Source organism: Toxorhynchites rutilus, chromosome 2 (assembly GCF_029784135.1).
Source record: "Toxorhynchites rutilus septentrionalis strain SRP chromosome 2, ASM2978413v1, whole genome shotgun sequence".
In the NCBI taxonomy this organism is placed as follows: Eukaryota; Metazoa; Arthropoda; class Insecta; order Diptera; family Culicidae; genus Toxorhynchites; species Toxorhynchites rutilus.
This window is the reverse complement of record NC_073745.1, coordinates 166,465,763-166,477,208: the sequence shown is the minus strand read 5'-3', so window position 1 is coordinate 166,477,208 and position 11,446 is coordinate 166,465,763. Positions and strand designations below refer to the sequence as shown.

The 11,446-nt window shown below is 45.1% G+C and overlaps 1 protein-coding gene across 3 annotated transcripts in view; it reads right to left on the bottom strand.

Annotated features, from left to right (window-relative positions):
* Positions 1–2,409: 2,409 nt before the first annotated feature.
* Positions 2,410–11,446, bottom strand: part of LOC129769000 (kelch-like protein 18) — a 36,541-nt gene continuing 27,504 nt past the window's right edge. For all 3 annotated transcript variants that reach the window (XM_055770985.1, XM_055770991.1, XM_055770986.1), the window contains 2 exons: positions 3,063–3,118; positions 2,410–2,897 (listed from right to left, as the gene is read on the bottom strand). In XM_055770985.1, coding sequence (XP_055626960.1) covers positions 2,799–2,897; positions 3,063–3,118 — 155 coding nt within the window. In that variant the 3' untranslated portion in view covers positions 2,410–2,798. The remainder of the gene's footprint in view (positions 2,898–3,062; positions 3,119–11,446) is intronic.

Genomic DNA, 11,446 nt, shown 5'->3' with positions numbered 1-11,446 from the left:
GCAGACGACATGAAGCTTTTCGCGGAAATTGGTAATGAAAACGACATCGAAGCATACCAAAACGAAATACATGTGTTCCATACTTGGTGTAATAAAAATCTACTAAAACTGAATGTAAAAAATGCAACTCCATTACATTTAGCAGAAAAAATCATAAGCCAAATATTGTAATACGTCTTGGAAATCAAAAGGTAGAGAAATTTGAAATAGATCTAGGCGTCGTCCTGGACTGTAAACTCACATTCATAGAACACTACAACTCTGTAATCAATAAGACAAATAGTTTGTTAAGCTTTGTCAAACGCTTCTCAATACACAATCAAGCTTTTGTATATCACATACGTAAGACCCATTCTGGAATACTGTAACATCGTTTGGAACCCGTATATGGTCGTACATGAAGAACGCATTGAGTCAGTCCAGAAACAGTTTCTCTTATTGGCACTCCGTAAGTTGAACTGGACCTCATTTCCACTTCCTTCATATGAAGCACGCTGCATGCTCATAAACATCCAATCACTAAAGGAACGTCGTAATTTTGCAATGCTTTCTTTTGTTAATTATCTAATTTTGCAACGAGTACCATCAGCTAAATTACTAGAAAAATTAAATTTCTATGTTCTAATAACAAGCAATTTGTTTCTAACCAAAACATCCAGAACAAATTATGCAAAAAACACTCTATCATTCGCATGATGCGTATATACAATCAGCACTGCGAATTAATTGTCAATACATAAAAATGAATAAAAAAACAGCTACAAAAAACATGCAACGTAGGAATAATATTTAACTTAAGAAAACATTGTAACATTAATATATAAGTATGTAATCTACATTTGTTTGACGAAAATGAATAAATAAAAAAAAATGCCCCAGACTGGTTTCTGTGCAGTCCTCCTCGCAGGTACGCAATCATCAACGATATTAGTCATGACATCAGTAAATCAGATCAGATTTGGTGCATCTTCCAATCCAGTTGGTAACGGGAAATTCACGTCAACCTCTAGTGCTGGATGATCGGTGTCGAGCGGGATAACTGAATCGGCGGCCTCGGTGATCGAGCACCTTAATAAAGCAGCATCATTTGCTAGCACTAGATCGAGCAAGCGGCCATTCCTGTTCAGCTTTTTTCTGCGCTAGTCCATGGAAACAGAATCCATCGAGTAAGGCCGAGGAAGCAATCGTAAAACATGATCGTGAGCAGTCAATAGGTGAAGCATTCGACGAGATGTTCCACACTAAACAAAACTGATTGTAGTCGCCGAACGCAAATGCAACGTCCTGTGCTTCGAGCTGAGAAATGATGGTTCCAGTGGAATCATCGTGCTTCTCAATACAGCTGCGATCACCTCTCATATCGGGTGATAAATAAATAACACCGATACTAACAATCAAACCTTCTATCCGGATTTCGACCCAAATCTGTTCGAAAGGATCACACACTGGAGTTGGATCAATAAAACCGCCTAACATGGATGGAACGGCTATCAAAACACCACCGCCGCGTGATTTAAAACTGTTACGTGGATTACGATCATTACGATAAACGGTGAACGTGTTTCCAAGCAGTTGTGGAAAAAATACTGCCATCTCGGTCTCGGTAAGAACGATAATAGCGTAATATGGTACAGCTGCGAAGGAGTCGTCGATTTTGGTGCGCAGCCTCCGAACTAATAATAAATCAGTTAGCCGGTTAGAGTCACATATCACACATCGGGGTACACTCTTCCAGACTGAACAACCGGATCTGGATGGCGTTGTTGATGGCCTTCGATGACGTGAGGTATTTCTACGTGGTCGTATTTTTCCTCGGGTGGATGGTAAACATGAAACATGTAGCAGGGCTGATTGGACTTGGAATCAATGCGTCTAATACATGCTAACAGGATGGGCTGATCGTAATAAAATCCTTCTTGGCAGTAACAGTGGTAGACGAAATTGTCTAGCATGGCTCGTTGATAACAACTGACATCCTGTTGTCCAGTGTCACTGTGCAGAAATTTCCATGTCAGTAGCAGTTATCATTAGTTTAACCCTTTCACGACCACGGGGACGCCGATGTCCCAAGCAAAAATCATGGATTAATTAAATATTCACGTAACCATTGTAAATTATTTTTTTATTTTAATATTTCGGAATGTACCTTTTTATTATTTTTACTGGCAATACATAATAGCGACCATAGGGACATATTTGTGCCATAAATTTAACAAAAAAAAGGTAAAAGTTTTTTGAATTTTTAGTATAAATTATGTTTTTAGGGTGCCTATTGATTCATAACATATAGCTAAATTGATTTAATAAGGTACCGTAACCTTATGGTCCTGAAAGGGTTAAAAACAAAGACAACGATTAAAGGATCTTTCGGTTATAATGAATTATTCATGTTTTGCGAAATGCTTTTAAGCAGAGGCTATAAGAACCTGCTGAGAATTAATTTAAAATCTGTTGAGATGTGTATTTCAAATGCATCAAATATTGATTTCTAAGTTATATAATACAGTCATTTAAATAATACATGAGAAACGCGTACTTAAAAAGGATAACTTAACCGTTTATGAATGAGCAATGAGCGTTCATTTTTCCATGAATATAAATTTGGAACTATTAGCCACCGAAATGATTGATTTGTCGTAGTATACGTGTGAATTTCTCATATGTCAAAATATATTTCCTGACTAGAACGTTTATATAATCCTATCGCAATCGATTTTCCATCAAATGCCGAACCTCTCACGTTTAGGTGGTATGATAACAACTTAACACTACATATTAAACTATATATAAATAGATAGCTATTTGACCATGTTGGGTATAACACCTGCTCCTACTCCTCCACCATGATGCCGCATTGGTGAAACGAACGTCCAAGTATCAGTCTTTGGATCATATACCTGAAAAAAAATTTTTGATTATCGTCATTTCGGATATTCGGAAAACTGGAATACACGGTCATTTATAAAATGTTTGTGAAACAAACACAGTTTGAGTTGCAACGAATTGCGAATTTACGTAATTGACTTGCGAAAAACGTACGCATTTAGAATCAACTGACTTACCTCTACCGTCGATAAGTTAGATTCTCCATCATATCCTCCGATAGCCCAAAGTTTACCTAGAATATACAATTGTTCATACATACAATATATTATACACTACATGATGTTGATATTATTCTATAACTTTATGCATACATGCTACGAACTACGATTCTAAGATTCTCTCTCTCTCTCACTCTATCTTTTTTATAGAGGTGAGGAACGCTCTACCTGCCTTATCTGGGAAGGGTTAACCCAGACGTCGAGTGGGGATCTCACCCACAAAAACCAAGCCCTCCGTCACTCCGTCACGGCCGCTCTCGTGAGGTACTAGTCGGTGCTTCAGATCTCGCTATTGTTCATCTTTTATAGTCAGGCGTTATCCGCACGCTGGTCGGTCGTCCACTCTCGCCGTAGCTCGGACATGGTGTGGACGATTACACTGTTCACTCCACGATGTTCCCAGCATGAAGCGTATGCAGGCCCTCGCGCCTTGCGGTGAATCTGGGACATACGAATACGACGTATTTCCTCCACATCTCCACACTCCGGACAAAGAGGCGATCTTGCGTGTCCGAACCGGTGCAGATACTGCCTGAAGCAGCCATGACCAGACAAAAACTGCGTTAGGTGGAAATTCACCTCTCCATGTTTCCTGTTCACCCAGCCCATTAGTGTCGTTATGAGCGTGTGCGTCCATCTGTCGTTTTGAGTCGCACTCTACTCTTGCTGCCACCCAGTCATCGACTCCGCTCTCATTAGCTTCCGGATTCCTCTGGTTCCCCTCCTCATGTAGCACTCGCTGTCCCCCGACAAGATAATGTCGATGGGGACTAACCTGGCTATGACGCAGACCGCTTCTGTTGATATGGTTCTGTACGCACTCACGACTCGCATCGCCATGAGCCGGTACGTACTATTTAGCCTCCTCGTGTTCCGCTGAGTTTCTAACGCCGCGATCCAAGCTGGACCCTCGTATCGTAATGTCGATGAGGAGACACTAGTCAAAAGGTGCCTCTTACTGCTGCTTTCCATCCACCTTCCGATCATGTCTATCGACTCGGTCGCGAGCATTTCGACATTTCGAAGGATGTCACGAGAATAACGATGTCATCCGCGAAGCCAATGATCTCCACACCTCTGGGCAGATTCAGTTTTAGTACGCCATCATACGCGCATCTGTTCCAGAGCGATGGGCCCAGGATAGAGCCCTGCGGAACTCCCGCCGTAGTTTTAATCTGCGCTTGGCCCGTGTTTGTCTCGTATACCAGCACACGGTTCTCGAGGTAGCTTCTCAGTATTCTGCACAGGTAGTCTGGGACTCTCATCGTGTGGAGCGCAGTCGCGATGGCCTCCCAGCTGACACTATTGAATGCGTTCTTAACGTCGATCGTTATCACTGCGCAGTATCGATTTCCTCTGAGCTTCTGTTTGGATGCTCATCCTCTCCATATGGAGTGGGTGGCCAGGTCGTTGGGTCGTGCTGCGGAAATAATCATTCTACGATAATTTTTAATTTTTCGGGACACATTTCGGAGGGTGTCGTTGGGCCCCTGAGCTACGCCATCACCACTCGGTAAGCATTGCCCCATGGATTGACCGTCCACTTCCCGACATAAGATTTAGCAATGAGATTTGCTCCGCTTAATCGCCCGTTTAAGAGTGAATTTAGCCTCTCTGAATTCCACTCTCCGCTCTTCTCTGGTGTTTATGCTTGACCGCTGGAAGCGTCTTCTGGCGCTAAGGCAGTTGGCCCGAAGCACGCCAAGTGCCTCACTCCACCAATAGGCTGGAGGTCGCTTTTTCTTTGCATTATTATATCACATGCTGTTGCTGGCATTTCCGTCAGTTCACCCGCGTTCCGCGAGACTACCTCCTGAATGGGATATCGGCCCATGACCTGGATGGCGCCCATTCCCACTTTATCCGTCACCCAATTGCCGTTACCGGGGGGAACGCGATACGGCTACGCGATAATTGCGACATCACATTTTGTTTCTGTTATTGACTGCCACAACAGTTGCTGCGTGATGCCACAATGGTTGAGATTATTTTGGGTTACCTCCATCACTGTTGGCTTGCCCTCGCCTGTTTGTACACAGGGCAATTAAAGCCTCCCGTCGTATGATCATTACTGTCCTCTATCCCGCATTTCCTGCACAGTTTGAATCTATCTGGCCCCAAACAGCCTTTCGCCAGGTGGCCGAAGTTTAAACACTTGAAAGATCGCTCCAGTTGCTTGAGAACAGGCGGAATGATTCTAAAACGACCCGGAGCCCAGCAGACGTTGAGAGACGAATCGTTGCGGTCTGCGTCCCGCGATATGCCTTTCGTAGTCGGATTTTCATCGGAACTTTGCCCAGGATGTTTTCCTCCTCCAACTTCTGACGTAGGTCTATGTCGGTGGTGAACAGACTGAGGTTCCTGCATTCTATCGATGCCTCGGAGGATAAGGCCCTTACGTTCGCTCCATCGCCGAGAACCCTTTCTACAAGATCCTTGAATGCTGAACTCCTGATTTCTGGGTTTCTCTCCAGCTCGAACAAAATTTCGCCATTTTGGGTGCGTCTGGACTTCACCACGCTCTCCTCCAGTTTCTTGAGGCCAGGGTCCTCTCACATTTTTTTTAAAAGAGGTCAGCGTATGATACGTTGCCCTTTGCTTCGACGAGGAGTGCATCGCCTTTGCCTCTCGCCCACCGAGGATTAGGCTTCTTGTCTTTTGGCCCCTGCCTCTTTTAATTCTCTTTTTTCTTTTTTTCCACCATTTTCTCTTTTCTCTCCATCTTTTTCTTCGTTCCTTTGTTTTTTCCCTCTTGTTTCTTTTCGTAACCGTGCTCCAGTCGTTTCTCTTGCTATCGTTGCCGATTTGGTCGTCGCTGTCACCCAGCTCTTCGCTGTCGCCCTGGGCGGCACTATTGCCTTGCTCGTCGTTGTCGTGGTCGTCCTTGTGTTTTTTAAGCATTTCTTCTTCTGCTGGTGAATCCTTTTGACGTAGGACTACGTCTAACCGGAAGATATAGGGGGTGAAATGGAAATCTAGGCACTGAACAAGTAGGAAAAAATGCAAGATTTGGAACGCTTATAACTCGAGCATTTCTCAATAGATCGCAAAGGTTTTTGCATCAATTGATAGGAAATATATCTACGCATCTATCATAACGAATAACATTTCATTTTTCTTGAGATAAATAATTGAATAATTGTGAAATATCAAGCATTGTCCAAATGCACTATGTGCCCATTTTTGATTGGTCCATTTTGTGCTCCTCAAATCGTACCGACCAAAACGAGCAAGCAGAGCAGCAGCGAAATAGAATGAAGCACGATTGGAAAGGAAAAAGAAAAAAAATGAACGAAACATTGGTCGCAGTCTCTCCATGCGTAAGTAATTCTCTAGCCAGCCTGTCAGCTTAAAAATCCCCGCTCCGCTGCCGTAACGATCATTCTCATCCAAACCGTACACCACATCGGTTCGCATCACAACACATCAACAAACCAACCCAAGCAGCCATGTCTGGACATGGTTAAGGAGAAAAAGTGAAGGGAAAGGCAAAATCCCGCTCGAACCGTGTTGATCTGGAGTTCCCCGCAAGGGTAGCTAGGCCGAGCGCGTTAGTACCAGTGCACCAGTCCACCTAGCCGGCGTTATATAGTTTCGGCCGCCGAAGTGATCGAGTTAGCTGGTAAAGCTGCTCGCGACGATAAGAAAACCCGCATTCGGAACAGAACACATTCGGTTCGGTGGACATCAAGACAACAGGCAGTTGCAGCGAGTGGCGAGTGGCAAACGCAATCGCAAAACGGCATCAGGTAGCAGAAGAAAAAAGTTTGTTCTTTATACAAACTGCTTTGGTGGCAAATCCAGAACAGGGCGGCATCGAGGGCGTTCGAAATGGTTTTTTTCAAAACCACGAGTACTAAGTTTTCTAAATTGGAACCATTCCATAAAACAAGGCGCTTTTCAGGGCCATTAAACCTTCCAAAAAAGAGTTTAGGAAATACAGTTCAATGCTTTCTAAAACATTATCCAAAATAATAATAAAACACAAATTGATTTTTTTCATAATTTGTTTGCCAGGATCTGATGAGTATGTGAATTTGGCAGTTGTTCTGAGCTTATTGATAGTTGGGGACTTTCCTGATTATTCAATTTTCACCAATTCTTAAATTGTTTCCAGATTGAAAGTACAGTAATTTACAATTAGTTCGACATTTAGCTAATTGGACGGACATGTAATGCGACTTATTTAGTTGAACATTTTTGTAAACATAGAGATCCAAATTATGACCCCACATTGAAAGTCGACACTGTACCACTGTCATCGCAAATGTTCAATTACAGGTTAAAATCGCCTCCAATGCGACACTGAGTGGCGCTTCGGCACGTCGCATTGAATGTAATTTACTGTACAACATGTCACAAAGCTGGATGGGAAGAAATTTTCCAACTGTGAAAGCTGTGGCGAGTGGCAACAAATCGCTAAACAGGAAGGTTTAGCCGAACAAGATGGGGATATCGAGTGATAACAAAACAATAAACTCTTTAGATTGAAGATAATTTTGTGATCCTGAAAAGGACCCTTTTTAGCCTGCATGTGAATCCAACGAGCGAACAAATCGTAATGAATGTATTTTTTTGCCATCGCTCCCTTTTAACGCTCATTCGTTCGTCTCGTTGGACTCGCCCCTCTGGCTGAGTCTGCCGATTTGTCTCTATCCTGTGAGTGTGTACCGCTAGAGTATAAAACACGCGGACCCCAAAAAAATATCTTATTTTCTTTCAAACCGTAAACCCGTGTGGTTGTACGGCATCGGCATCGTGGACGTAACAAAGGAGGACAAGTTAAGGGAAAGGCAAAGTCTCACTCGAACCGTGCAGGTCCCCAGTTCCCTGTCGCATTCACTGATTGCTCCGCAAGGGTAACTAGGCCGAACGGATTGGTGCCGGAGCACCAGTATACCTAACAGCGATTATAGAGTTTCGGCCACCTCGGAGTCATGATCGACGACCGGCTGAACTTCAACCAGCACGTCGACTATGCATGTGGGAAGGCGTCAAAGGCCATCAACGTGGTGGCGAGGATCATGCCAAATAGCTTTGGCCCAAGCAGCAGCAAGAGGCGTCTCTTGGCAAGTGTATCTTCGTCGATACTGAGGTATGGTGGCCCTGCCTGGTTGGCGGCTCTGGAAACCCACCGAAATCGGAGGAAGCTGAACAGCACATTCCGACTCATGGCCATGCGAGTCGTAAGTGCTTATAGGACCATTTCGACAGAAGCTGTGTGTGTAATCGCCGGAATGATTCCCATCTGCATCACTCTGGCGGAAGATAGCGAGTGCTACAAGCGACGGGAAAGCAGAGGTATCCGGAAATTGATGAGAGCGGAGTCGTTGGACAAATGGCAGTATGAATGGGATACGGCAGAAAATGGTAGATGGACGTACAGGCTGATACCGGTACTTTCGACCTGGTTGAACAGGAAACACGGTGAAGTTAACTTTTACTTGACGCAGTTTCTGTCTGGGCATGGCTGTTTCAGGCAATATCTACACCGGTTCGGGCACGCAGTTTCACCCCTCTGTCCGGAGTGTGGAGATATGGAGGAAACACCGGAGCACGTCGTTTTTGTCTGTCCCAGGTTCACCGAAAGGCGCGAGGGGCTGTCTGCACTTCATGTCGGGAATATTGTGGAGGAGATGTGTCGCGACGAGATGATCTGGAATGCCGTGAGCAGTGCAATCACACAAATCATGTCGGAGCTGCAGCGAAGGTGGAGGGCTGACCAAAGTGCTGACAACGTCCGACGGTGAAAGGTGAACAACGGCGACGGCTGTTGCAAGAGATGGTACCTCACGAGAGTAGCTGTGACGGGGTGCCCGTTGTGTTGGAGGGCACCACCTAATCGGCTCTCCGCTGGGAAGAGAAATCCTGCGAGGGTGACTGTGACGGGGCGCGCGTCAAGTTGGAGGGCGCTTCCTAATCGGTGCACGTCTCGACAGGTAAACGGATGCCGATTTAATAACTACGACGGAGTGAGTGTCAAGGAGGGCGTCTTCAAACTGGTGTATACCCCACGAGAGCTGCTGTGATGGAGTGCGCGTCATGTTGGAGGGCACTACCTAATCGGCGCTCCGATGGGAAGAGAAATCCTGCGAGGGTGACTGTGTCGGGGCGCGCGTCAAGTTGGAGGGCGCTTCCTAATCGGTGCACGTCTCGACAGGTAAACGGATAATGCCGCGGAGAACAGCAAAAGGCCTGCCTGACAACGCCTGATCGTGGCCTGGATGGAGGAACACCGCGAACATCTCGAAGGAACGAGCATCAAGGATGAAGCCACGATCAAAATGGTGAATACCCCACGAGAGTAGCTGTGACGGAGTGCGCGTCAGGTTGGAGGGCACTGCCTAATCGGCGCTCCGTTGGGAAGAGAAATCCTGCAGGGTGACTGTGACGGGGCGCGCGTCAAGTTGGAGGGCGCTTCCTAATCGGTTCACGTCTCGACAGGTGAGAAACCCCGCGAGGGTGGCTGTGACGGGTTGCGCGTCAAGTTGGAGGGCAATTCCTAATCGGTTCACGTCTCGACGGGTAAATTCAAAATGCCTGCGAAGAGGACATCAGCGCAGTGGAATTAATAACGAATAGAAAGAAAAAAAAATATTGAGAAAAAGGGAAGGACAACGCTAGTTAGCGTTGAAAACTCGAGAAGTGCATGAGCACAGCCGCCCCCTGAAGTAGTCGCCTAGATGTGGTCCCAGGGGGAATAAGGCAACGAATAGAGGGCTTGGTTTTTGTGGGTGCGATCCCCACTCGACGTCTGGGTTAACCCTTCCCAGGTAAGGCTGGTAGAGCGTTCCTCACCTCTTAAAAAAAAAAAAAAAAAAAAAAAAAGAGAGTTTCGGCCGTCGGAGTGCTCGAGTTGGCTTGCAAAGCTGCTCACGACAATCAGAAAACCCGCATCAAGAACAGAGCAGCTTCGGTTCGGCGCTCATCAAGGCAACAATTAGTTTCAGTGAGTGGCAAACGCAATCGCAAAACGGCAGCTGGTAGAAGAAGGTAAAAGTTTGTTTATACAGACTGCTTTGGTGGCAAAAGCAGCCCCCATAAACCACGGCGCTTTTCAGGGCCATTAAACCTTTCAAAAAAGAGTTTACGAAATACAGTTCAATGCTTTCTAAAATAATATCCAAAATAGTAATAAAACACAAATTGATTTTTTCATAATTTGTTTGCCAGGATATGATGAGTATAAGAATTTGGCATTTGTGCTGAGCTTATTGAAGGTTGGGGACTTTCCCGATTATTCAATTTTCACCAATTCCTTAATTGCTTATAGATTGAAAGTACAGTAATTTATATTTAGCTCGACATTTAGATAATTGGATGGACCTGTAATGCGACATTTTTGTCACCATAGAGTTCGGGGTCCAAATTATGACCCCACATTGAAAGTCGACACTGTACCACTGTCATCGGAAATGTTCAATTACAGGTTAAAATAGCCTCCAATGTGACACTGAGTGTATCTCCGGCACGTCGCATTAAACGTAATTTACTGAACAACATGTCACAAGCTGGATGGGAAGAAATTTTCCAACTGTGAAAGCTGTGGCGAGTGGCAAACGCAATAGCTAAACAGGAAGGTTTAACCGAACAAGATGGGAATATCGAGTGATAACAAAAACACAACACCAAAGGTTCTTTTCAGAACCATCAACATGTTCATAAAGAGTTAACAGTAAACTAATCCATTTTTCAGGTAGATAGGTAGGTATTCACGTAGGAGAAGAAAATAAAACAATATATTTAAAATATATATTTAACAAAAGCTGTCCCCTTTGTATAGTCCTACGTCACTCCGGTTATGTCCCCGACATTACCCACCCGTCTTTTTTCTTTTTCCCGAACGGTTTCGAGGAATCTTTGGCGTCACCTGTCCAGTTGCAGCTCTCTGCAACGCTTCTGCGAGTACATTCTCGGTGGTTTTCGTCCTTTCGACAAGTCCATCGTGCTCCTTCAAAGCTCGTCCCAAGAGAGATCTTATACCCGACATCCTGGTCTTGATCTACTTCTGCACGTTGGGTTTGTCCTGCACGAAGGTGTCGAGTTCTTTGACCCTCATCATGATCGTGTTCAGGATGCTATCTCCAGTCAGCCCTCCTTCCTGGGTTAAACTACCGCTGGACTTTGGCAGGAACAGGGGATTGATCCCCCGACTTTGCTGGGTCTCAGGTATTCCTCCATTACTGCCGCTAGAGCCTGGTGTTCATGGGGACCGTGTTCAGAGCCGGATCAGCGCAAGTCAGGAATGTGACATCTGATGCCTAGTACCTAGTGCCAAAGCCTAAACGAGCATCGAACGTACCCGAAGACTTGCCAAGTTGTTACCGGGACGAGGGCAACCG